The 26825-nt window shown below is 43.2% G+C and overlaps 1 protein-coding gene across 1 annotated transcript; it reads left to right on the top strand.

The window, feature by feature from the left end:
- Nucleotides 1-1545: 1545 nt before the first annotated feature.
- LOC124553870 (poly [ADP-ribose] polymerase tankyrase-1-like) lies at nucleotides 1546-15377 on the top strand. The gene is made up of 3 exons (XM_047127870.1): nucleotides 1546-2260; nucleotides 9094-9237; nucleotides 14861-15377. The coding sequence occupies exons 1-3, from the start codon at nucleotides 1866-1868 to the stop codon at nucleotides 15336-15338; spliced, it is 1017 nt and encodes a 338-aa protein (XP_046983826.1). The 5' UTR covers nucleotides 1546-1865; the 3' UTR covers nucleotides 15339-15377.
- The last annotated feature ends 11448 nt before the right edge of the window (nucleotides 15378-26825 follow it).

Here is a 26825-nt window from a genome sequence, read left to right as displayed (position 1 = left end):
GTCCTAAGGGATTTTCGTCATATGTCCCACACAGATTTCTGCTGTTATTTACGTAGTGTTGCTCGTCTTATAGCACTAACAACTCTACACCAACGGTCTTGGTCGTTACGTGAAGGCCGTCAGCCACTGCGATTAACTTGGTGAGAGGTAATGCCGAAACTGTAGTATTCTTGGTACAGTCTTCACACTGTGGATCTAGGAATATTGAATCCCATAACGGTTTCTGAAATGTGTCTAGCTCCAACTTCCATTTCGCCTTCAAAGCCTGTTAATTCTGGATGTGCAGCCATAATCACCTTTAAACATAAAAGACCTGAGTACAAATGACAGCTACACTATGGACCGAAACTATCCAGACATTTGGCTGAAAATGATTTACAAGTTCGTGGCGCTCTCCATTCGTAATGCTGGAATTCAATGTGGCATAGTTCCACCCTTAGCCTTGATGACAGCTTCCACTCTCGAAGGCATACGTACAATCAGGTGCTGGAAGATTTCTTGGGGAATGGCTACCCATTCATCACGAAGTGCTGCACTGAGGAGAGGCATTGATGTCGGTCAGTGAGACCTGGCACGAAGTCGACGTTCCAAAACATCCCAAAGGTGTTTCTATAGGTTTCAAGTCAGGACTCTGTGAAGGCCAGTCCATTATAGGGATGTTACTGTCGTGCAATCACTCCGCCATAGGCTGTGGGTTATGAACAGGTGCTAGATGGTGTTGAAAGATGCAATTGCAATCGCCATCCCTGAACTGCCCTTTAACAGAGGAAGCAAGAAAGTGCTTAAAACATCAGTGTAGACCTGTGCTGCGTTATTGCCACGCAAAGCCACAAGGGGTGCAAGCCCCCTCCATGGAAAACAGCACTACACTATAACAGCACTGCTTCCGAAGTTTGCTGTTGGCACTACACTGCTGGCAGATGGCGTTCACCACCCATTCGCCGTACCCACACCCTGCCATCGGTTCGCCACGTTGTGTACTGTGATTCATCACTCCACACAACGTTTTTCCACTGTTCAATCGTCCAATGTTTACGCTCCTTACACCAAGCGAGACGTCGTTTGGCAGTTACCGGCGTGATGTGTGGCTTATGAACAGCCGCTCGACCATGGAATCAAAATTTTCCCACCTCTTCCCTAGCTCTCATAGTACTGCAGTGGATCCTGATGCAGTCTGGAATTCCCATGTGATGGTATGGATAGATGGCTGCCCCTTCAACTGCCAGCAGTCTCTGTCAGTCAACAGACGAGGCCGACCTGTACGCTTTTGTGCTGTATGTGTCCCTTCACGTTTCCAGTTCACTATCACGTAGGAAACAGTGGACCTAGGGACGTTTAGGAGTGTGTAAATCTTGCATACAGTCGTATAACACAAGTGACACCCAATCACCCGACCACATTCGAAGTCTATGAGTTCCGCAGCGTGTCCCAGTCTGCTCTCACGATGTCTAATGATTGCTGAGGTCACTGATATGGAGGATCTGCCAGTAGGTAGCAGCACAATGCACCTAGTACGATAAATGTATGTTTTTGGGGCTGTCTCGATACTTTGGATCACATAGTGTACGTTAATGCACTGTTCTTTTATACCTTGCGTTTGAGACACTATCGTTAACTGTATATGACCATGCCTCTACCCCATGACTTTTGTATAGAGGCAAAGGGCTGCATAGTGACTCTAGTGACACTATGCTTTCGAATCGTTGACAGTGGAACCAGTTCAGAGGGTTAAGGAGACCGCAGCTGTGGATCTGGCCGCCCTTCTGGACGCTGGGGACAGCGCAGTGGTAACGCTGGTGGCAGGCGACACACATCTGGTGGCGCACAGGGCCGTCCTGATTGCCAGGAGCACTGTGTTCGCCGCCATGTTGCGCAACAACACGCTGGAGGCCAGCAGCGGCCACGTTGCCATCTCAGATGTGGAGGCTCCAGTGCTGCGCCACCTGCTAGCCTACATGTACACACTCCAGGCCCCCCAGCTGCACAGCATGGCCCCGCAGCTGCTGGCCGCTGCTGAAAGATATGGACTGTCTGCCCTGAAGGCAGAGTGTGAGCAGCTGGTAGCTGCACGAGTGTCTGGGGGGAGTGCGGCGGCCACAGCCGTCCTCGAAGTCAGGCGCTCCTCTAACAGCCTGAGGCAGGCCGTGGTTGACTTCATAAAGGCTCACCTGCTCCACGTGATGGGACAGACCCTGCACAGCCAGCGTGAAGATCAGGTGGAAGTGAGCCGCCAGCTGTCTGTTCCACCATCAAAAGCCAGGTAAGTGTGACACAACTCACTTGTACATGTTGTCGAATTCTACATATACCAGGTGATTATAAACTTTCAAAACGCTGTAGAAATAACGTCAAATTGCAACAGAATATTATAGGACAAGGGGGATAGCGTGTGGCACAAAAAAAATATTGTGAAAATTGATCAATAGATAGCGCTTTATGTGTGGGAATACGCCAGTGCCGGCCACAGTGGCTGAGCGGTCCTAGGCGCTTCAGTCCGGAACCACGCGACTGCTACGGTAGCAGGTTCGAATCCTGCCTCGAGCATGGACGTTTGTGATATCCCTAGGTTAGTTAGGTTTAAGTAGTTCTAAGTTCTAGGGGACTGATGACCTCAGAGGTTAAGTCCCATAGTGCTCAGAGCCATTTGAATATGTCAATGAAAACACTTGTCATGCACACGACCCACTGAAGTTGGCATAAACATGCCAAGTATACATCTTTTCCTCCTTTCGTGTCTACGATGTTCGCCTTGACTGTCTCAATGCGGGATCACGCTCTGCTTGTAAAGCTGTATTACACAAATGGTGACTGTGCACACGTCACTCTGCAGAAGTTATGGACATTGAAGGGTTTGAAAAAAAGACTGCCATGGGTCTGTAGAAAATTATTCGGAAATTCTAAAGGACGGGATCTTTTGGTGTGCAACCTGGTAGGAGGAGGAGGAGGAAACGAACTGATTCGACGTCAGTAGAAGCAGTGGTCACCACAATGCGGGAGGAGACGAGTGGTGGTGTGCAAACATTGGACATACCCATGAGCATGGTGCATAAAATCCTATGAAACATCCTTCTTTGCAAGGCATTAAAAATTACCCATGTGCACGAGTTGCTTCCTGTTGACCTGCCAGTACGAGACCTTGGCTTTAGAATATCTTGAGGCATGGAAGTGGACAATGATTGGCTGTGGACAGACGAAGCATACTTCCATCTGACAGGATATGTCAATACACAGAATTGTCGAATATCGGCAACGGAAAATCCACACACACAATCAACCAGTACCACTACTTCACCCTGAAAATGTCACTGTGCGGTGTGGGTTTACGGCATAATTTATCATAGGTCAATATTCTTTCGAAGAGGCAGGTGTTTCGATTCCTGCTACCTGTACCATACTGGTAAGCATTATGAGCGTCTTTCGCGCTACCACGTCATTCCAGCTCTGCAAGAGCGTGGATGTGTGGATGGAGATCATTTTTATGCAAGATGGAGCACCTCCACACACTGCAAATAAATTTAAGCAGCTGCTGAAGCGCCATTTCGGAAATGCTAGAATTATCAGTCGCCATTTCCCTACAGCCTGGCCATCCCGATCACCTGATATTAATCCGTGTGACTTCTGGCTGTGGGGTTACCTGAAAGATCTTGTGTTCAGTGTTCCGATTGCAAACTTAGCTGCATTGAAGGTACGCATTGCACAACACATTCTGAATGTAACCCTGGAAACACTTCTATCAGTTGTGGAACATGCTGTTTCTCGGTTTCAACATGTTGCAGGAAACGGTGGACAGCATATTGAACATGTGTTGCGCCAGTCACACGGAACTTAATAATCCGATATGATTTTGATTAATGCTTTTTATGCGGTTTTTGGCATCAGGACAAAACCAATGTGATTGATGCTTTTCATGCGCTATTGTCCGCAGGATTATTAAAAACCTATGTGATTGATACTTTTTATGCGGTTTTTGGCCTCATGATGGTTGAAAACCGATTTTTTCCGTCCGATATGATATGACACGACATGGCCACGGTGAATAACAGTATTACACCTGTACACCCATGCAGACTGATTAGTGCAGTCTGTTTATCGTCAAATGTACACCTCAGGCATTGTTGTATGATTCACCTGTCATTTGCAGTTGACCACTATTAAATTATGATGCTTACAGCGCCATCTCTTGCTACATTTTGTAACTATTTATTTTTCTTCTGCCATACGTTTTCCTCCTTCTCCAATAATATTCTGTTACAATTTTACATCATTCTGACCAGTCGTGTTATTTCTACAGCGGTTTGAAAGTTTGACTTTAATTAGAATCGTTCTGTATATTCCCAAGCCAACAATCTTTGCCTCTGAGTTTCCGTAGATTCGTCTGTGCTGTAAAATACAGCATTTTCTGATAGCTCATAAAGTTGTCATTGACTTGTCATGAGAGGTACATGGAATCTCTAAATTGAACTATGTCTACTAGCGCACAGACATGCTAACAAAATTCATGGAAGAGACAAGATTTCGTAGCTTCACAAACTGAGTTTATTTGATGTTATTAGTTCTGTTAAACTGCTTAAGCGAAAAAGCTCTTAATTTGGTTCTGACATCAATCCTCCGAACAAAAGGTTCACTGCCTATGAAGAAAACAGCAGCCATTCTAGTGGTGGACACAGTGATGTGCTGCTCAGAAAAAAAAGCAGAAAGCGGGCTTTATTGTATGTGCTTGTGCTGTTGAGGCCACTGTAAAGATGTTTATGCAGAGCAGCATTTATTGTTTGCTTTCTTTTCTGTTACTAGCAGTGAGCTCTGCATAAAGGGAATATATCGGTCTCTCGTTCAATACCTGCACCAAGAACGCTGCAGTATGCTGCTGTGTGGTTGAAGGATGGTAGCCACGTATTTAAAATTTCTCATTTCTTGTGCTGTCATTCTCTAAATGTTGACCTATGCAAACGTTAGTTGTCGTAAGGCCAAAGGTCACAGTAATTGCAATTCCCACATTAGCACTACTATTTGATGTGCTATGTATACCTTTTCTCTTTCTAGGTACATGTGTACAATCTCCATAATAGGATCAACTTATTCTCTCCAAACAGTGCAGGGGAATTGGAATTTTTATGGAGTATACTGGTCTTCAAAAATAAGATTTTGGTTCTCCATCAGAGCAGGTATGGAAGACATCTATTACAGAAAGTCTCATAAGTACATGGGCAGGATGGGTTAGCTGGTTATTCCGCATACAACACCTGACAAGACAACGAGCCAGACTGCACAAGAGCAGAGCAACTTAGGGTGGTTCCATATGGTGCTGGCCCTTCCACCTTTCTTGTCAGTTGATTCTCATGATATGTACAGGACTTTAGTCCACTCCTTTCTATAACTCAAGCAGGGAGGTATTTCTTGGACAAGGGCGCTGTACTTGCTTCCTAGAAGAGCCACTGTCAAATATCATCTTGGTTGTCTTGCATATAGCTATCCATAGCGATACTAAATGCTGTCTAGTGAATTCCAGTGCTTCATTCTACCAGGAGTTCACTAGTCCATCCACTGCAGTTACTGATCAGTCTGTAACATCCTCAAAGTTGATATGATCTCCAGATAGAACTGTCCTCAGGTAAATACAGTAAAAGTCCTCCTTACATGTCTAGTGTGTAGTATTACTCACAACTTTCCTTTAATTTTCAGCTATATTTAAATGTTTACACAGCTCGTAACTGACTGCCTGATAAACTAGAATTCCTGCCTTCGAGATAATGTTGTCTGCATTGTCTGACTCATTTCTCATATAGTTGTATCTTGTCTCGCAAACCACTAAAAGCTTATCTCTCCTGTTCATTGTAATGTAACACGAAAACGAATATTCGAAACAAAATACGTATCACCAACGGTCTTTTCAAGATATCCTATGATAATACATATATTTAAACGTAATTCTATCTGCAGTACTCAAATGTATATTTCGTAAATGCTCTTGATAACCTAAACCGGATAATGTTCTAATTCCCACCCATTATCTTCTTCATTGCCACACGTTGCTCTATAGTATATGGTAATTGCATGTTTTCTTATCAAAACATCAACTTCAAAGATAGTTTTTCATTCACATCACCTGTATGTCTACAAAGACCTTTATTTTATGTCAGTGGTAAATTCGTAGACGAGTTTGCTAGATTAAATAACCAGAACACACATTAACACGCAACCACAAGAAAACTGTCGAATCTGGTAATTACAATACATTGAACATAATACTCATTTGACTACATCTCCTCGATCATTGGCTGCATTCGTAAATTTCATGTCTAGTTTCACTCCTACCACAGTTGTTTTCATTTGTCAACACATTACGCACAAATTTCTGTGAAGACACTAACTTTGCTCTGCTCCTTTCTGAAATAATTCCAACTATGTTTCTGGATTGCACTGAGATAATAAATTACTGTCATATATTTCATAATGTGTTATCCTAAACACAGCAGTAAATTTAAATTACTAACCACAGGTATATAATTATTACACACACACACACACACACACACACACACACACACAATTCAGTTTCCAGACATTTTCTTGTACTGTCTTCTCCTTTCTGGCCAAAATCACATTTTTAATCAATTTCTGTATGCAATCATAAATTCGTGATTATTTACAAAAAAATATACTTTTTCTACTGAATTATGCAGTCTTTTTACTACTATTTTCAATGACTTATCGAAGATTTTATTCTAACAAGAACAATAGTCCCTACAACTTATACAATGAGTTTTGTATTAATTTTTATATTCTAATGAAGAGTGGGAAATGGGCAAATGGGGTCTGGTTTAGCGAAGAAATTGTTCGTTTCCTATGACAATCAGGATAATTAAGTAAACTTTTAAGAGAACTGGGGAAAACTTTATTCTGAATTTTCATAGCCTAGTTTGGCCCTGAATAATCTGACAAAGATAGACAATTGGGGTATCAAATATACCACCGTTACGTGCCGGTTTGCAAAAAAAAGATGTAATTACTTAATGAAAAAAATCAGGACAGTTAAGAAAAACTTAATTAATCATTTCATGGGAAACTGAAATATTTCATTAATAAATGCTACTAGCTATGTAAATAAAGTGTCAAAAGCTTAATCCCTTCAAGTCCTAACATTTTCCACAAATATAGTTAATTGTTGTGCTATTTGACTATTAAAAACGCTTCCTTCGAATCACGTTATACATTTAGGTTCTTTCGAGAACATCAGAGGCTAGGAACGTGAGATATCAAAAACTTCATCTATTCAAAGTATAGCTACTTCGTGTGTAAAAAGTAGCACTGGTGTAGTATTTAACTAACAAAATGGTTGACTTCTAAGCAAGTATTAAATTGGAGAACCGAAGATGCTAGGAGAAAGGGGATTCATGTTGAGTGGTCTGGGTGGCCAAATAATTTGCTCAAGTTATCCAGGGTGTTCTTCAAACTAGTCGAGAACAGTTATGATCCAATAACATCATATCATTGATTGGCACCATGAAGTCCCAGTAGCTGAACACGACCATTTACAGTCAATGTTTAGTTGGACCAGAAAGGCCAGTCTGTTCCATGTAAAAACCGCCCACACCATTATGAAGCCACCACCAGCTTGCAGTGACTTGTTGAGAACTTGGCTCCATAGCTCCATGAGGCCTGCGCCACACTCAAACTTTACTATGAGCTCTTACCAACTGAAATCAGAACTCATCTGACTGGGGCACGGTTTTCCAGTCGTCTGGAGTCCAACTGATGTGGTAACGAGCCCAGGAGAGACCCTTCAGCTGACGTGCAGTTATCAAAGGCACCCGTGTTGGTCGTCTGCTGCCACAGCCCATTAATGCCAGATTTAAAGAGGTTGAAAAAATCAGCCAACCAGGTGCATTAGCCCTTGACCTAGGTTTCCATGTTTCTAAAAATATCCTTTTCAGAAGGAATGAGTCCTGTTACATCACACGATGGAAGATATTTTTAGAAATATGGGAACCCAGGTAAAAGGCTAATAAACCTTTGTTTTGGAACTGGTTGGCTGATTTTTTTCAACCTGTCCAGATTTTCACAGTTGCTGTTTCAGACCCATGTTAAGATTTTGAAATGTCTCACGTCACCACACTGTCCTGTTGGATCCGTTCGTCGTAAATCCAACACTGGTTTCTGCAGCTATTTCAAGCTATGTTCCTTGTCTGTTAGCACTGACAAATCTACTGAACTGTTGCTGCTTTTGGTCATTAAGTGAAGGTTGTCAGCCACTGCATAGTCCCTGGTGAGAGGCAATACCTGAAATTTGGCATCCAGGGCACACTCTTGACACTGTACATCCCAGAATACTGAATTTCCTAATGATTTCCAGAATGGTATATCTCATGCATGTTGCACCAACTGCCATTTCGCGTTCAAAGTATGTTAATTGTCAACAGAGATGTGTTTCAAGTTGGTGGAGGCTCTGTAATGGTGTGTAGTTGGAGTGATACGGGACCCCTGATACGTCTAGATACGACTAACAGGTGACACATACGTAAACATCCTGTCTGATCATCTGCATCCATTCATGTCCATTGTGCATTCCGACGCACTTGAGCAATTCCAGCAGGACAATGTACACCCCACACATCCAGCACTGCTATAGAGTGGCTCCAGGGGTACACTTCTAATGGCCATCAATCTTCCCAGACATGAACATTACTGAGCATATCTGGGTTGCCTTGCAAAGTGCTGTTGAGAAGAGATCTCCACCCCCTCGTACTCTTAGGAATTTATGGACATCCCTGCAGGATTCATGGTGTCAGTTCCCTCCAAAACTACTTCATACATTAGTCGAGTCCATCCCACATATGATGGGGCACTTCTGTATGCTCGCCAGGGCCCTATACTATATTAGGCAAGTGCACCAGTTTCTTTGGCTCTTCTCTCTCTCTCTCTCTCTGTGTGCGTGTGTGTGTGGCTGGTTGTTCATGTTAGCGAATCCGCTACTTTCTTTGGCAGCGTGTGTTCTGTTGTCAGTGTGTGGACAGACCCTCAGGAATACTGTCCACTGTAAGCTGTCCTCTGGCCTCCATGTGAACACACTTTGCCATGCAGTGTCTCTGTGTGCAGCTCGCCAGCTACTGCAGACAGCCGGACGACCCCCTCCACTCAGCCACTCAGTGACCACAGCTGGAGTCGCGACGCAGCTGCACCGACCACCATGTCTACCCACGACACTCCCCCACCTGACAGCGTTGCCATCACTCTCCTGAGGTGAGTTGCATCACTACACGTGTCTCTCTTCCACATTCACAACACACGTTATTTGGGATTTCACCAAGTTTTATAGTTATGAAACAGAATGTCACTTTACCGTGTCTCCTGTCTTCATCTTATACTTGTATGTATTTTAAATGTGTATGTTTGTTCAACATCACATTCTAAAGTACTGGAGTGATTTCAAGCACATGTAACTGTCTGGAATGAAACAGTGCGGAAGTAACATACATCTAAATTTCGAAGGGGTGAGGATGAGAAAGTTATATACACCACTGGCCATTAAAATTGCTTCACCAAGAAGAAATTCACTGTAGTCATTCGGCACGGAGTAGGGCGCACAGCCGAGCAACTGAATTACGGTGATTTATGTCCATTCTCTGAAGCGTTATGGCATCATTAAGCACAGACAAGCGCGTGCGAAATGCACACTGTGAAATGGCAGCCAAGCATAAGTAATGGTCATTCACGAGCACCATGCTCGTCAGAGCTGCGTCAGAAATGTTCTAGCAAACTACACTACTCGCCATTAAAATTGCTACACCAAATTCAGATAGTAAACGGGTATTCATTGGACAAATATATTATACTAGAACTGACATGTGATTACATTTTCACGCAATTTGGGTGCATAGATCCTGAGAAATCAGTACCCAGAACAACCACCTCTGGCCACAATAACGGCCTTGATATGCCTGAACATTGAGTCAAACAGAGCTTGGATGGCGTGTTCAGGTACAGCTGCCCATGCACGATACCACAGTTCATCAAGAGTAGTGAATGGCGTATTGTGACGAGCCAGTTGCTCGGCCACCATTGACCAGACGTTTTCAGTTGGTGAGAGATCTGGAGAATGCGCTGGCCAGGGCAGCAGTCGAACATTTTCTGTATCCAGAAAGGCCCATACAGGACCTGCAACATGCGGTCATGGATTATCCTACTGAAATGTAGGGTTTCACAGGAATCGAATGAAGGGTAGAGCCACGGGTTGTAACACATGTGAAATGTAACGTTCACTGTTCAAAGTGCCGCCAATGCGAACAAGAGGTGACTGTGACATGTAACCAATGGCACCCCATACCATTGTGCGTTCACCGTGATGTCGCCAAACACGGATGCAACCATCACGATGCTGTAAACAGAACCTGGATTCATCCGAAAAAATGACGTTTTGCCATTCGTGGACCCAGGTTCGTCGTCCAGTACAGCATCGCAGGCGCTCCTGTCTGTGATGCAGCGTCAAGGGTAACCGCAGCCACGGTCTCCGAGCTGATAGTCCGTGCTGCTGCTAACGTCATCGAACTGTTCGTGCAGATGGTTGTTGTCTTGCAAACGTCACCTGTTGACTCAGGGATCGAGACGTGGCTGCAGGATCCGTTACAGCCATGCGGATAACATGCCTGTCATCTCGACTGCTAGTGATGCGAGGCCGTTGGGATCCAGCACGACGTTCTGTATTATCCTCCTGAAACCACCGATTCCATATTCTGCTAAAAGTCATTGGATCTCGACCAACGCGAGCAGCAATGTCACGATATGATAAACCGCAATCGCGATAGGCTACAATCCCACCTTTATCAAAGTCGGAAATGTGATGGTACACAGTTCTCCTCCTTACACGAGGCATCACAACAACGTTTCACCAGGCAACACCTGTCAACTGCTGTTCGTGTATGAGAAATCGGTTGGAAACTTTCCTCATGTCAGCACGTTGTAGGTGTCGCCACCGGCGCCAACCTTGTGTGAATGCTCTGAAAAGCTAAGCATTTGCATATCACAGCATCTTCTTCCGGTCGGTTAAATTTCGCGCCTGTAGCACATCATCTTCGTGGTGTAGCAATTTTAATGGCCAGTAATGTAAGTACATCGCCATGTATGCATATACCCAACTTGTATTCAACCAGTATTTGAGACAGAGCACTTAGTGACTCGCAACTGACCCCTACGAAATAATCGAAGGATATTTCAGTGTTATTCCAAATTACAATGCAATGTACCTTGGGACATGCATTCATGTCTGGGAGAATAAGACATTGTAATTCGGAATAAAGCCATCATTGCAATATCGTATTTATTCCTCGGCACCAGGCAAACGACTTTCAAATAAAATGTCTCCCCTGTATGGGAATATACATAATGTATGTACAGTTTGTAGGCACATGGTGGGTGGCATATGGAACTTCGTGCCTGGCCATTAGTCGTGCTCAGAGAGCCTAATGGCATGCCGGCACAGTAGCCGAGCGTGTTCGGTCATAGGGTTAGCTGCCCTCTGTAATAAATAAAACTGAGTAAATGGATCAATGATGAACTTGAACAAGCGATGTGGGACGTCCACATGGAAGAAAAAGAACGAACAACACGAGATGGTAGAAGAAGAAGAAGAAGGAAAAAAGGTGAAGCGACCACTCGTTATATGTGGGGAAATCCGGGTTCAAGTCGCGGTGTGGCACAAATTTTCACTTTCGTCATTCCATTCTACAGCTGATGGTAGTCCGTATCCGCAAATGAAAATACATTTCAGGAAGGCAAAAATGTTTTTTGCTTTCAAAATTTTCGCTCCTCATGCAGTAAAACTGCCGTTTCAGGCAAGACGTTTTCCTTTATTAATTCGTCACTACAAACGCTGTTCTTAACGCATTTTGTACACTGTATCCATGCATAACAGAAACCGTGGTTGAAAAATCATATCATTGTACGACACATAGTTCAGGATAGATGTTATAAATACTGGCATACGCAAAAATCAACCGCTCCCGGTTACGTCTTTATTACTAACTCAATTCTCAACACATTTTGAAGACTGTACCCATGCACCAGATGTGTTCAAAAATTAGTCGAAAATTTTATTTTCGCGTTCTTTATACATTCGATTTTGAAATTTTTTTATCATGCTGTACACATGTATCCGATGTGTGTTTGCACTTCCAGTTGTTTTGAATATTTAGTTTACTGTTGACGTTCGAAAAGGTTACATGTTTTTTAAGTTTTCGGCGAATTTTTGTCGTCGAAAAAGATGGATCAAAGAATTTGCAATAAATTTTGTTTGAAAGATGGAATAACGTGCAGGAACGCGTTATACATTTTGATCGTGGTCTTTGGCGAATCTACTATAAGTAAGACAGGAGTTTCAAAGAGGGTCGAGATGTTGAAGACGTTGACCGCTCTGAAAGCGGTAGCATATCAGTTACTGACGGTAATGTCTAAGAAGTATAGGTAACAGTTTTCGAAAATTGTCGAATCACCATCAGAGAGGTTGCTCATGAATTTGCCATGTCCTTTGGCTCATTCCAAGCAATTTTTCAGACGATTTGGGCATGAAATGTGTAGCAGCAATGTTTGTTCCAAGATTATGGAACTTCGACGAAAACCGACGCCACGTAGACTTCACCCAGAAACTACTGAATGAAGTGGACAACTGTCCAGAACTTCTAAAGAAGTTTACAACATGTGACGAAAAATGAGTGTATGGATATGACGTCAAAACTAATGCCCAGTCGTCCTAATGGTAACTGCCTGAAGAACGAAGACCGAAAAGGTTCGACAAGTTCGATCATGTGTGAAGGTTTATCTCACTGTTTTCTTCTATTACAGTGGGATAGTGCGGCATGAGTTCCTGTCTTACGGTCGTCCGCTCACTAAGGTATACTACCTGGAAGTAACGCGCCGTTTGCATGAGGATATCCGAAAAAGAAACGACCAGAATTGTAACAAAACCGTTCGTGGATATCGCATCACACCACAATGCTTGTTCGTGAGGTTTTGGCAAGAAACAAAGCCATTGTGTTCACGTGGCCAACCTATTCTTCGGACGTGGACCTCTGCGACTTCTATTTCCGACGCTGAAGAGAACCATGAGATTACGTCGTTTTGCCAACACTGCTGCGAGAAAAAAAGGACCGCCAAAGGAGCTGATAACAATAACGAAAAGTGAGTTCCAGAAGTGCTTCCAAGCTTCTAAAAGGAGGTGGTGGCACAGGAGTGCTATATCTGACGGAGATTACTCTGAAGAGAATAAAGCTGATGTTGACGAATAAATAAAGGTTCTTCAAGAAAGAGAAAAATTCCCATGACGTTTTGATGACACCTTGTTTATCAGTGAATGTACCTGCAAAATTATATCACAGTGATCCACATGTATCAGGAGAGTGCGCCATGCCTGCCAACAATGCGAGGCAGACACAGGTGGTCATCCATCGAGGTGTTAGCCAAGCTCGTCAGTGTTTTGATGGGAACTGGTGTTACCTCTGTGGTAAGGTCATTCGATGCCAGGAATGCCACTCACAAAAGTGTCTGGTGAGCTGTGTCCTGTCACTGCTCACCTGAATGTGGGAGGAGGCTGCCCTGTGTTCGCACCTCGGACATACTGCTATGGGTTGACACCCCTGCTGGCCCTATAAGCATACACAGGCAGGCAAAGCAGAAACTCCTCCCATCATAGAATACGTTTATGGGTGCTTCAAAATCAGATTCGGAGTGCAGAGTTCCCTATCCTTTAACAGCCTAAACGTTGAGGCATATAAGAGCGCACATAATTGTCAGAACTTACACTTCCAGTATGTGGGCCATCCAGAATACTTGTTACGCGGGAGCAGGAGGTTTGTGGCAGTGGAACATTCCGAAAAATGCACAACAATGGTGACTGTACTTGTTAGTTACAACACCACTGGTCATATCAATCCGCATGTGGTTTAGGTTGCAACAGCAGTAGATAGAAAAATACCTGGACCTGAACCATGTCGACTGCTCTGTGCAAAAGTGCCTGATTCCACAGCTCAGACTTTCACTCACATTTTTAGTATTGTTTGAATCTGTAGATGTGACACTGACCTCTGTTACTGCTCCGTGCATCTCAAAACTAACTAGCACCGTTGCTAGTCTTTACTGTGTAATTGTGAGTCCTTGTCAACCAGTGCACACACCAAAGACAGGCGAAGGCGCCATGTCTCTAACGAGACCACGCCTTGAAAAGTAGCATGGGGGTCAAAAGAACTTACAGCCTGTTGGCCACTGTACAGTCGTTCATAATTCACATTTTCCTGTCTCACCTTTCCATAGAAAAGATCAAGAATCGTTTCCCACAGTTATCAGAATTCTAAAATCCATTCTTAAAATATGAAATTGATTTTCAGTCGGAAGGGTGACATTAGCAACTCCATGTGCATGTGACATTTATAGAGGAAGAAAGTGAGTACTTAATTGATTGATGGATTTTGGATTAACCAGGAATGATATCACATTTGGCAGGATAATAACATGAAACTGTTCTAAATTGTCCCTAGCTTAAAAATAGTTCGCTACATTTTACTGATTAACACCGATTTTAGTATCAGAATTTTGGCGCTATGCTCACTGCAGTGAGGCTGTTAAATGCAAAAGATATGGTGCATTTCTGAGGACACACATCAGTGGCTAGAGTTCTACTGTGTGCTCAGGAAGTCAAGATTTACTTGGAGCCAAATTTATCACGATAAACCAGACAAGTGCATGTGTCATTAATTCACTGTCATATCCTGCAGGTTTCACTGTTGCCTTCAGACACATTACAGCCACAAGACTTCACGTTCTTTTGTGTGTGTGTGTGTTTGGAAGAAATTGTTAGAACATCTGTGGTTTTTTGCAGGACATTATCTGGAGAGGAGAAGGGAAGGAGGCTGATCCAGGCAGCTATTCAGGGCTCAATGGAGGAATTGCAGGCCCTGCTGGCGGCTGGAGTGAACGTGGGGGCGAGGGACATGAATGAGTGGACCCCCATGCATTGGGCAGCTGGCAGGGGATACGAGGAGATGGTGAGGCGTCTGCTGGCGGCAGGTGCGGACGTGGGGGCGAGGGACAAGTTCCAGCAGACGCCGCTGCACTTGGCTGCATGGGGCGGCCGCCCAGCTGTCGTCAGGCTGCTGTCGGCGTCCTCTGCCGACCCAAACGCCAGGGATGTGGACGGGTGGACGCCGTTGCACTCTGCAGCATTCAATGACGAGACAGAAGCAGCGACGGCGCTGCTGGAGGCAGGGGCTGACAGGGGGGCCATAGACAACAATGGGAGAACCCCGCTGGACATCGCCAGACAGTACAACCAGCAGCAGGTGATAGACGTGCTATGATCAACCTGTGGACTAAAATAAATAAATCTTTTTACAGTACTTTTCGTTGTTTTCAGAAAAAAGCATACGAAGAAACCTGTCTTTGTACCCATTCTTACACTGTGAGTAAAACTCCTGTAGTAACACCAGATGGATACCACAACGATAAAAGCAGAGGTATAATGAAAAGTAAAAAAGACTCGAGCTTCCATTCTTGAAAACTAGGTAAAAATAGAGAAATGTTCCATTAACAATACACACTAGGTATCTGCAACACATTATGTGATCAGAAGTATCTGGAGACAAGACTGAAAATGACATACATGTTCGTGAAGTCCTCTAGCGGTAATAGTGGAATTCAATATTGTGTTGGCCCACCCTTAGCCTTGATGATAGCTTCCACTCTCCCAGGCATAAGTTTAATTAGGTGCTGGAAGGTTTCTTGGGGAATGGCAGCCCATTTTTGACAGATTGCTGCACTGAGGAGAGATATTGATCTGTGTCAGTGAGGCCTGGCACGAAGTCGCCATTCCACTACAGGGACGTCATTGTCGTGTAACCACTTCGCCACAGGCCGTGCATTACTAGCAGGTGCTCAATCGCTTTGTAAGATGCAATTGGCATCCCCAAATTGCTTTTCAACGGTGAGAAGCGAGAAGGTGCTTAAACCATCAATGTAGCACTGTGCTGTGATAGTGCCCACCCCTCCCCCTTTATGAAAAACACGACCACACCACAACACCACCGCCTCCGAATTTTACTGTTGGCACTACACACGCTGGCATATGACGTTCACCGGGCATTCGCCACACCCACACCCTGCCATTGGATCGCCACATTGTGTACCATGATCGTCACTCCACACAACGTTTTTTCACTGTTAAATCGTCCATTTTTTACGCTTCTTACACCAAGCGAGGCGTCGTTTGTCATTTAACGGCGTGATGTATGGCTTATGAGCAGCCGCTCAACCAACTCCCGCCTAACTGTCATAGTACTTGCAGTGAATCCTGATGCAGTTTGGAATTCCTGTGTGATGGTCTGGATAGATGTCTGCGTATTACACATTAGACCCTCTTCAACTGTCGGCAGCCTCTGTCAGTCAACAGACGCGGTCAGCCTGTACGCTTTTATGCTGTACGTGTCTCTTCACGTTTCCACTTCACTATCACATCTGAGAAAGTGGACCTAGGGATGTTTAGGAGTGTGGAAATTTCGCAAACTGATGTATGAGACAAGTGACACCCAACCACCTGCAAAGTCCATAAGATCCGCAGACCACCCCATTCTGCTCTCTCACGATGTCTAATGACTGCCTAGGTCGCTGGTATGGAGTACCTGGCAGTAGGCGGCAGCACAATGCACCTAATATAAAAATGTATGTTTTTGGGGGGGGGGGGGTGTCCGGATACTTTTGATGTCATATTGTTTCCAATTACTGAAAAATGCTTGATAGAAGCATGTTTGGTACTATCTAAAACCACTGTAAATTTATCCATGGACAAATTTTTGCTTTGTATGGTCTGTAATCAAAATGCAATTTCAGTTCAGATCTAAGAATAAATTAACCTCTCTGCTTGCTGTGCAGATAGTGCAAAAACGGGCAACTGTAGTTACAGTCTGACATTTTATAAAAATATTCATACCACTTTCGCCCTGATCTCAGAGTAAATTTACACACGTGTCTGCAGTAACCATAGTTCAGTAGCTACTACTGTGTTAAATTACATTCAGCCGCTGGTACCAATATACACACCACATTATTTGCTGATCATGAGAAGTCATATTATCAGTCTATTGTCAATTATTAAGAATGGTATAACAACCTCCAAACATTTCCACACAGCTGTGATGCTGCAGTTACAAGACATGTTACCACGTGTCAGGTAACATGGGTCATCACAGCCACATCACAGGGTGCAGCAGCAAATGTTCCACCTTCCCACCATTCTGTCCAACTTCAGTGAATTTTTTTCAGCCCAGCCCCATGTCTGCAGAGCACCTGCAGAGGCTGCAACACAACAAGCCGAACCTCGGCTGTTAGTCTGCTGAGCTACGGCTTGTGGTAACTGGAAATGAGAACTGGCGAATCCCGTCAGTACACTTAGCAAGTCACACAGCTCGTAAACTGTACACCACTCCCAATGAATGAAAGGCAATTGTGTTCTTGATAGTTCGAAAAATGGATACTTGGCAATTTGTCAGAATGATTAATAATTATGGTGATCAATCTCCATTATCAAACAGGTTATTTCCACTGACAACCAGCAAGCAGCAAGTGTATCTTACAAGCCGTGATATAACGAGAATGTAATATAGCCCAACAGAGATTCAAAAACCAAGACCGAGCGAGGTGGCGCAGTGGTTAGCACACTGGACTCGCATTCGGGAGGACGACGGTTCAATTCCGTCTCCGGCCATCCTGATTTAGGTTTTCCGTGATTTCCCTAAATCGCTTCAGGCAAATGCCGGGATGGTTCCTTTGACAGGGCACGGCCGATTTCCTTCCATATCCTTCCCTCACCCGAGCTTGCGCTCCGTCTCTAATGACCTCGTTGTCAACGGGACGTTAAACACTAATCTCCTCCTCCTCCTTCTCAAAAACCAAGTGCTAATCCATGAAACAAGTATGTATTTTGCTTGTGGCAAAAGAGGTTGAAGCAGCCACCAGACGTCATAACACAGTCACAAATGGTACACAGCACAGGCAAAAAGAACGTTAATATAATCTTCATATTATTATGCCTACTTTTCGGCATCAGACTTCAATAGTCAAATAAATGTAATTGCCCTTCAGGCACAAGACAGATTGTCAACCATCAATGCGACACAGTGAGACATATTGCACAACACTAAACACGAACTGTGAAATACATCCAGCAGAATGGTATAGTTGAGGTGGTAATTAAAATAACAAATCTACACAAAGTAGAATTCTAGACATTGGCCCATAAATGATGTTAGCAATTCTAATTATGTTGCTGTAAATATGAATAACTGAGTTGTTCATATCTCCATTGATGCAAGTTATACAGTTACTCAGACTTCCATTAAACAATAAAATGGAATAATTCTTCTGAATTTTTCTAAAAGTCAAGCTATCTCATGTCGATGAAAGTAACAACAGCTCTAGAAAAAGAGCCTTCCACATTTCAGTACCTCGATGGAACCATACTGTCATTCTCTTAGGGAGTCATCATTCACAGGTTCAAACCTTGATAGTAACTTTTCGATTAACCTCCAGTGTTTGGAGCTAATATTTTATAAATGAGTACCATATATTGCTGGTCACTGCATTATTCTAAGACAGACTAAGTCAAAAATTCTCAGTTTAAGAAGCTGTGTAGCTTCTCCAGTATTTTAGAATGTGTTCAAAGACAATTTTATTTATGCTAGAAAACAAATGACATTTTTGCAGTACGTGTTAAACATCTAAAAATTATGAAAACAATGGCAGTGGAGTGGGAAACCACAGGGCACTGCTGAATGTAGACCCAGTGCCACACGAAAAAAAAAATAGATTTTATTGCTGAGTTGAAAGAAAAAATCACTTACTTGATAGTGTGAAGTACATTAGCATATTACAGGATATTATAAACATATTTCAGTTCAGAGTTACTGCTAAGAAGAAACAGAAATTTCCCCCATTTCTCCGTCATACTGACACAGTGGTAAACACCTTCCTTCAAGCAAACACTGTCACACGTGGTGCAAACATCTGCTGTAACCAGTTTAGTTTACTTCCTGATGCAGAAAAAAAATATAAAACATGAAGAGGCATACATGATGCATAGGAAATGAGGAGCTTGAAAGATGGTTCAAAGTCGTTCTGATGCAGATTACCACCATTTTGTGCATGCAACGTATAGCTACTGTGTCGCTAGGACAGCAAACATGACTTTGCAGTGGCGTAATATATTCACTGAACGAGTATCTACAAAAGAATAACCTAGTAAATGCCAACCGGCACAGATTTCGCAAACGCTGATCACTTGTAATGCATCTCCATTTTCTTCGATTTACAGCCTGAAAGCATTTAATCAAGTGAGATACGTGTGTCCAGCATATCTTGAGTTCCGGAAAGTATCTGAGTAGGTACCTTAAAAAACGCTTGTCAGGTAAAGTATGACTTTATGGGACCCCAACTGAAATTTGCATCCGATGAATGGTTTCTTAGAAGGGTTTTTTCCCTTGCATGGAGAGTAATCGGCATAAATAGAAGTAACTTCAGCTTTTCTTCAGCAAAGTGCATTATAATCCTCGATGTTCATGTTCTACAGGATGAGTCACTAACTATTTCCACAGAGAATAACTCCGAAAATATGATTGGAGCTGAAAAGTTTGTGGGACAAAAGTTGCATGGGAAAACGGGAGCCAGAATATGACGTTCGTACTTTGTTGTTAGGTGCGGTCGCTTCAGAGATATGAAGGTCAACTTGGTTTTTTTTTAATGGGATGCTACAGTTTGGTACTTATTTTCTGATACTGGCTATCGAGACGAATACAATAACATGTAAATGTAAGGTCTTTGAAGGTCAACGAAGGTCACAAAGGTGGCATGAACGTTCATTTACAGAATGTGTTCGAAGTGATCACTATTGGTATCAATGTAGTGCTGCAATCTTCTTATCGTGGATTGAGTGGTATTCCTTATTTCATTGGCACTTATCGAAGCGCACATAATCTGACAATTGTCTCTCGCATATCTTCAGGTGTAGTTGGATCGTCTTTATAAACAATGCCTTTTACGAATCGCCACAAGAAAAGATCCAGAGGCATCAAGTGTGGTGAACGAGCCAGCCACGACACATCTCCTCCGCGTCCAATCCAACGATTTGGGAAATGTCTCTGCAACCAATTTCTAGCCATCAGCGAAAAATGTGCCAGAGACCCATTGTGTTGATATCACATTCTGTTCCTTGTTCACAAAGGTATTTCTTCCCATAACAGACCTGTTTCTTGCAGTAATGTGGTGTACTTCCTACCATTGAGATTTGCTTCGATGAAACAGGGGCCTATAATTCTGTCCTCCAAAATCCCACACCATACGTTCACTGACCATGGTTTGTGGTGTGCAACTTGCCGTGAGTGTAGGGTGAGTACGTTGAGGGTATCTTTCAGTGTATAAGTCTCTAGCTCTCAATTAATTTCGTTGGCATTCTCCGTAAATGAGAAGTATATCGACTTGTTCTTGGAAGGAATACATCATTCACTCATTTTCAGTTGCCCAATAATGCATGTTACGCAAATTAACATTTCTATGGTTAGTGAATGTGGCCTCTTCAGTAAATAAAATCAAATTACTAAGTGTGTCAGCCCTCTGAATGTGAAGTTGAGCCCATCGGGAGAATTTAATGATACATTTACAATCCATACCAGTTAATTCTGGGTGGAGACTGATAAGGATGATATTTATGGCGATGCAGAACTCGAACTCTCATACAAGATTCCCTTGCGATTTGACGCGAACTAACACAAGGATCTCCAACCACAGTGGCATGAGTACCAACATCCATTTCCTCATTAGTAAGTTTCCTTTGGCGGATATGTTTCCGATGTGTTAAAGATCCAGTTGTTATCAATTTATCTTACACATATTGAAATGTACGACGTGTAGGGTGAGTACATTGAAATTTCTTTGAGGATATCTTTCAGTGTATAAGTCTCTAGCTGTCAGTTAATTTCGTTGGCATTCTCCGTAAATGAGAAGCATATCGACTTGTTCTTGGAAGGAATACATCATTCACATTCGTTTGATTCGACGATACAAGTCGCACTGTTCCTGTTAGTGTTGTATTGCGAAACTGTCGAATGGTGTTTACACGTCAACGGCACGTTAGATTGATACGCCGTATTCGACGACTAGTTACTATTTGCACGATATACGAGAGAACATGTGCTTCGATAAGTGCCGAAGTGATAAGGAATGCCACTCAATCCATGATAAGAAGATTGCAGCACTGCACTGATACCAATGGTCATCACTTGGAACAACTTCTGTAGATGGACTTCATGCCACCTTTGTGACCTTCGCTGACCTTCAAAGACCTTACTGTTACACATAATTGGATTCGTCTCAATCACCGCTATCAGAAAATAGGTACCAAAGTATATCATCCCATTTGAAAAAAAGCAAAGTTGACCTTCATATCTCTGAAGCGTCACGTCACGTCAACGGCACGTTAGATTGATACGCCGTATTCGACGACTAGTTACTATTTGCACGATATACGAGAGAACATGTGCTTCGATAAGTGCCGAAGTGATAAGCAATGCCACTCAATCCATGATAAGAAGATTGCAGCACTGCACTGATACCAATGGTCATCACTTGGAACAACTTCTGTAGATGGACTTCATGCCACCTTTGTGACCTTCAAAGACCTTACTGTTACACTTAATTGGATTCGTCTCAATCACCGCTATCAGAAAATAGGTACCAAAGTATATCATCCCATTTGAAAAAAAGCAAAGTTTACCTTCATATCTCTGAAGCGATACCACCTAGCAACAAAAAACCGACGTCATATTCTTGCTACTGTTATCCCATGCAACTTTTGTCCCACAAACTTTTCAGCTCCTATCATACTTTCGGAGTTATTCTTGGTGGCAATAGTTAGTGACTCACCGTGTATTTTAATGGCCTGCCATGATCTAACAGTAAAAAAGTGCAAGGATTGGCAACTTGCTTCGAATCATCAGATATATGAAACTGTGGTTTTCAGAAAATACAAAACCAGTATTCCGCGATTTCTATATCGCTAAGCCAAAACTAGAATCAGCAAACTCATGTATTTGACGGTAATAGTTTGCACGGCTGCAAACATAACAATCGCATGGGTTAAGTTGTCGGTAAAGCAGCTGGCAGGCTTTGGTTCTTTTGTAGGCTGCTGAGAAAATGCCGTGTACAAAGGAGATTGTAAACAATGTACAATATATATCTGAAGATTCCTCAAGTATGTTGTACCCACAGAAACTGCAACTAAGATGTCATGTTAAGTGTAGTTATAAAAGGCACCAGATGTATTTGATCAAATCACTGTGTAAGGGTCAGAAGAGATAAGAGCAGACTAATTACCGGAGGTAACTGGAAAGTTATTCTTCCTGTGATCCATACGCGAATGGAACAGGCAGAGTCGCTACTGTGGCAAAGTATGTGGAGTGTGCTCTGCCATTCACTTAAGTGGTTTGCAGACTATGGATGTTGATGTAGAAATGTTCAGAATCCCACCTGCACAGCGTACAGTAAATAGGAGACAGGACTCTGTGATATTATTGATTAATTCCTTAGAAGATTGGGCCAAGGAAAAAGATTTTCTTCAGTACATTCATATGAGGTATAATTTCCCATACATCAGTCCGAAGGTCTGTGCATTGATAAAGAAAGCAACCTGCAGCATCATTCCACCTCTTACCTTGAGTGCTAGTTTTCTATGTTTACTGAGTAGCGTTTCATTAGAAAGGTTGTCTTTCTTCGAAAATGTCCCATTTAATTTCCATGATCGTCCGAAGAATCCTTCCCTCTACGGAATGCTGTGCTCTTAAGGTCATTGCAACACACTTTTAAAACTCGTTTGAAGGCTGTCATCACGTCTACCTGATAAGGATTGCCACTACTGCGGCAATGCTATAAAACAGGTTGCTATATTCTGTTGTATGCGAATTACTGCTCAGATGGACCTCACCTCCAGTGAATCATCATAACAAATTAAGTGCCTCATGCTTTGTAGATGCCGACAAACTAGTTAACTGAGAGTCTGACATCAACTTGCAGGCCGACAGCCCTGTGATAACATTAATCACTGATAATATTGATCACTGATAATATTGTTCATATCGAAAATTGTCAAAGCGGGCTGACTTAACCTTTCTCTGCTTGTGCTACAAGGAATGTAACGCGAAATAATGTAGAAATACCTACACAAATATTTTTGCCCGAAAACTGCGTAGTGTTGCCTGTTAGTTGCCTGAAATGAAACTTCCTGGCAGGTTAAAAATGTGTGCCGGACTGAGACACGAACTCGGGACCTTTGCCTTTCGCAGGAAAGTGCTTTACAATATTTTTTTTATTATCAGAATGGTACTATCACGACGCTTCAGTAGACCATACTCAAATCGCCATGTAATATAAGCTGCGAATGGGAGAACAAATTAATTATGATAACAAAATAATAAATAAAAGGAGAAAAGGAAAAAAAAAACGAGAACGTAGCCGACAAACCACCACCAAGCTCACATGATATCTATCAACAATTATTTTTGTACGGTCTTTTAGTATTTTTTAATTTTATTTTGTGTTTTTTAAACATTTTTATAGTTTGTAATATAATCTAAAAATAGAAGTAAAACGAAAGCAAAGCAAGAAATATCCCAATTTGATTGCAAGGATTGTATACACTCATGTGTATCTATACTTCATCGATACGATGCAAATCAGATGGGAACATACATAACAAAGAGAAGCACTAATCATCAGTAACATTAAATTAACCAACACCTTGCCGGCGGAAAACAAGATTTAACATGTTGGCCAAGTGGTCTCGATATCGAGGCATTCGCAAGCACGCCCAATAGGCAGTGACCATGTACTGCATGAAGTTCACATGATCTCCTCCCTCGCCTTCTACAACATAATGAACGAAGTGTCCCAGCAACCACATAACGGTAATGGGTTTTCGACCGTGGAAAGAAAGAAGAATCTGGGCGCAATATGGTGTTCGTAGTGTATGCAATCTCAGAAGATCGATTAAGGAAGGCCAATTGTGTCCTTCTGCAAGACCAGTTTGCCATATGACCTCCACAAGTAAAGCGATGTCGTATTGCATCTTTAGACATACAACGACTACATAAATCCATGTCATGAAGCCCAATACGGAAAAGCCGCTCGTTCGTTGGAATCAAGTTATTTACTACCTTGCACCACGAGGACGCTACGCGCATCGGCAAAATCGGAAGACTGATATTGAACCAAACTGTCGTCTAGGTTGTTTGTGGCAATTCTCGTTCAACGAGGTTCGGGCAAGGGACTGTTTCCCAACGAGTCTTTAGGAATTTCATGGTGAGGATAGGTGTCCATAAGATGTCAGCCCCTAAATAGCTCACTGCAAGATGTAAGTCACGAATGTGTTTTAATTTACAATTTATGCGACCAACATCAATAGGGGGTTCAAGACTAGCAGGACGGATACAGAAAAATAAATGAGATGAATGTGTGAATTTCTTGCGTCATCGTCAAAATAGTCCAGCGCACATATAGCATCTGCGTCTTCCTTCGTATATCAGTCAAGTTCAGCCCCCACCCCTCCGGGCTTCGTAATCACGTCATACCGTAAGCAAAATATAAGTCTTTTCCATAAGAAATGACCAGACAATTTTTGATTTTTGTAGTTTCTTCGCCACCATCGAGGGAAGTGGATAAACTTGAGTCACGTAATAAGCTTTGTATAAGACATAAGTATCCAGTATTCAGACTTTCTGGAACAGAGTAAGAGAACACCTTTCATGCTCTAGTATCACTACCTGAATTTTTTCCGGAACAGACTTCGAGTTGAGCGCCGCCATTTTGAGTCGACAACGATCAATGATGATACCAAGAGACATATGCTGATCAACCGCAGTAGCCCACGGAACAACCGCGTCATCAAAACCTCATAAGGGAAGAAGCTTGTATTTAAGCTTTGCAACCGAACTCTGATAAAAATCATCGATTACAGCAGGATTGTGAAGTAGAACCATCACGCCATCCGCTTAGGCACCAACAACTGTAGTCCTGCTGGAAAGCATCCAACCTGTCAGCTGGGATGCTAGCAACCGAAGTAGGGGCTTCAAAAACAACACAAACAAAATCATTGAAAGTCGGCTTCCTTGAGGCTCTGATGGAGACGATTGTTGCAAAACATAAAGCTGCATACCTGGTCGTACCATTCTTACCCCTATAGTCGAGTGCCGTGAGATGGTTTTGGTTGCTGCCGTCCCTTGTGCGTTTCCTTTTGTAGACTTCGATAAGGGATTTGAATGTGTCAATCACGACTTTCTGCTTCGGATTCTGGAGGGCGTTGGTCTCACTGTTGACACACGGTGTGTGCTCTCAAATCTGTTTACGGGTATTTCGGCTTCAGTGGCTGTTAATGGCCAACTGACACCCCCAATAAATATCTGTAGGGGAGTCCCTACAGAATGGGATCTTTGCCTTTTGCGAGCTTGTGTTCTACGAATTGAGCTACCCAAGCACGACTCACGATCCCTCCTCACAGCTATACTTCCGCCAGCACTTTGTCTCCCATCTACGCTCCACTGCTGAGTGGAAATTTCAATCTGGAAACATCCCCCACGTTGTGGCAAAGCCATGTCTCCACAATATCCCTTCTTCTAAGAGTGCTAGTTCTGCAAGCTTCGTAGGAGAGCTTCTCTGAAGTTTGGAAGGTAGAAGACGAGGTACTGGCAGAATTGAAGCTGTGAGGACGGGTCATGAGTCGTGCTTGCTTAGCTCAGATGGTAGAGCACTTGCCTGTGTAGGGCAAAGGTCCTGAGCTCGTGTCTCGGTCCGGCACACAGTTTTCATCTGTCAAGAAGTTTCATATCAGTGCACATTCCACTGCAGAGTGAAAATCTCATTCTGTCTTGACTTTGTACGCAATCCAATTTCGCTATGTGCATATTGACTACTGAGTGTTCCTCCTCAGAGAAGCTCAGTCAGCCCTCTAGCCTACAAAAACCCCATGTCCACTCTACACGTACTCTGCTATCTGAGTAGCTGCTTCCATTGTCTAGTGCACCCCAGACCTATCAAGAGGAGTTCCATAATTCTCCACCACATAACACAGGTCCAGAAATCTGCAGTTATTGACCATCACAATATCGACAAAGTCTTTTGTTGGTACCCCCCACTTGGTTGCAAATCAAAGAACCCCAATCGACTTCCGGTAGGATTTTCCCAATTGTGAGCTCTACTTGCACACCACAAGTGAGGCGAGCAGTCTTCACCACTTCCACCAGGCACTCATGAGAAACGAGCATGGCCTCAGAATCCCCTGGCGGCGCAAATGCCACATCTTGTAGCCTACCGCACACTGCACCCTAAGATATGGAGGCAGGAGCACCTCCACATCCCAGGTGAGGCACACCCGCAGATGCACTGAGTGGATTTATTTACAACCCCGAACGACAACATTTCAGCTTCTAATAACTAGCAAGCCCCTCCTCCCATGTTCTTGTTTGGACTGTGCACAGCCCCGGCTTGGGTAAGCTGGAAGTTTCCTTGATAGCAGATCCCTGTAGGCGAAACCGGCGGTGCCTGAGGTGTCTCGTGTGCGCGCCGATATCTCCACTGCTGCCACACTCCAAGGCAGCAGCCTACAAACAGCTGACTGCGGCCGTAAGTGTCTTTAGCCGTTCGCAAACTACGGCGCACTTATCAACCGTCCACACATGCCTCACAGTCGAAAAACCAACAAAGTGTTTACAGACTACTTCAGTCAAAACTGAGTGTTAATATACCATATTGGTGAA

The sequence above is a fragment of the Schistocerca americana genome, chromosome 11 (genome assembly GCF_021461395.2).
Source record: "Schistocerca americana isolate TAMUIC-IGC-003095 chromosome 11, iqSchAmer2.1, whole genome shotgun sequence".
NCBI lineage: Eukaryota > Metazoa > Arthropoda > Insecta > Orthoptera > Acrididae > Schistocerca > Schistocerca americana.
The sequence above is the reverse complement of the archived record's forward strand: the minus strand, read 5'-3'. Positions and strand labels throughout refer to the sequence as shown.

Bases quoted from the DNA above. Each gene is read 5' to 3' on its own strand.
- LOC124553870 (XM_047127870.1), top strand. From the start codon at position 1,866: ATGTTGCGCAACAACACGCTGGAGGCCAGCAGCGGCCACGTTGCCATC. The intron at 2,261-9,093 runs GTAAGTGTGACA...CTCTGTGTGCAG, and splicing joins GTTCCACCATCAAAAGCCAG to CTCGCCAGCTACTGCAGACA. The intron at 9,238-14,860 runs GTGAGTTGCATC...GGTTTTTTGCAG, and splicing joins GTTGCCATCACTCTCCTGAG to GACATTATCTGGAGAGGAGA.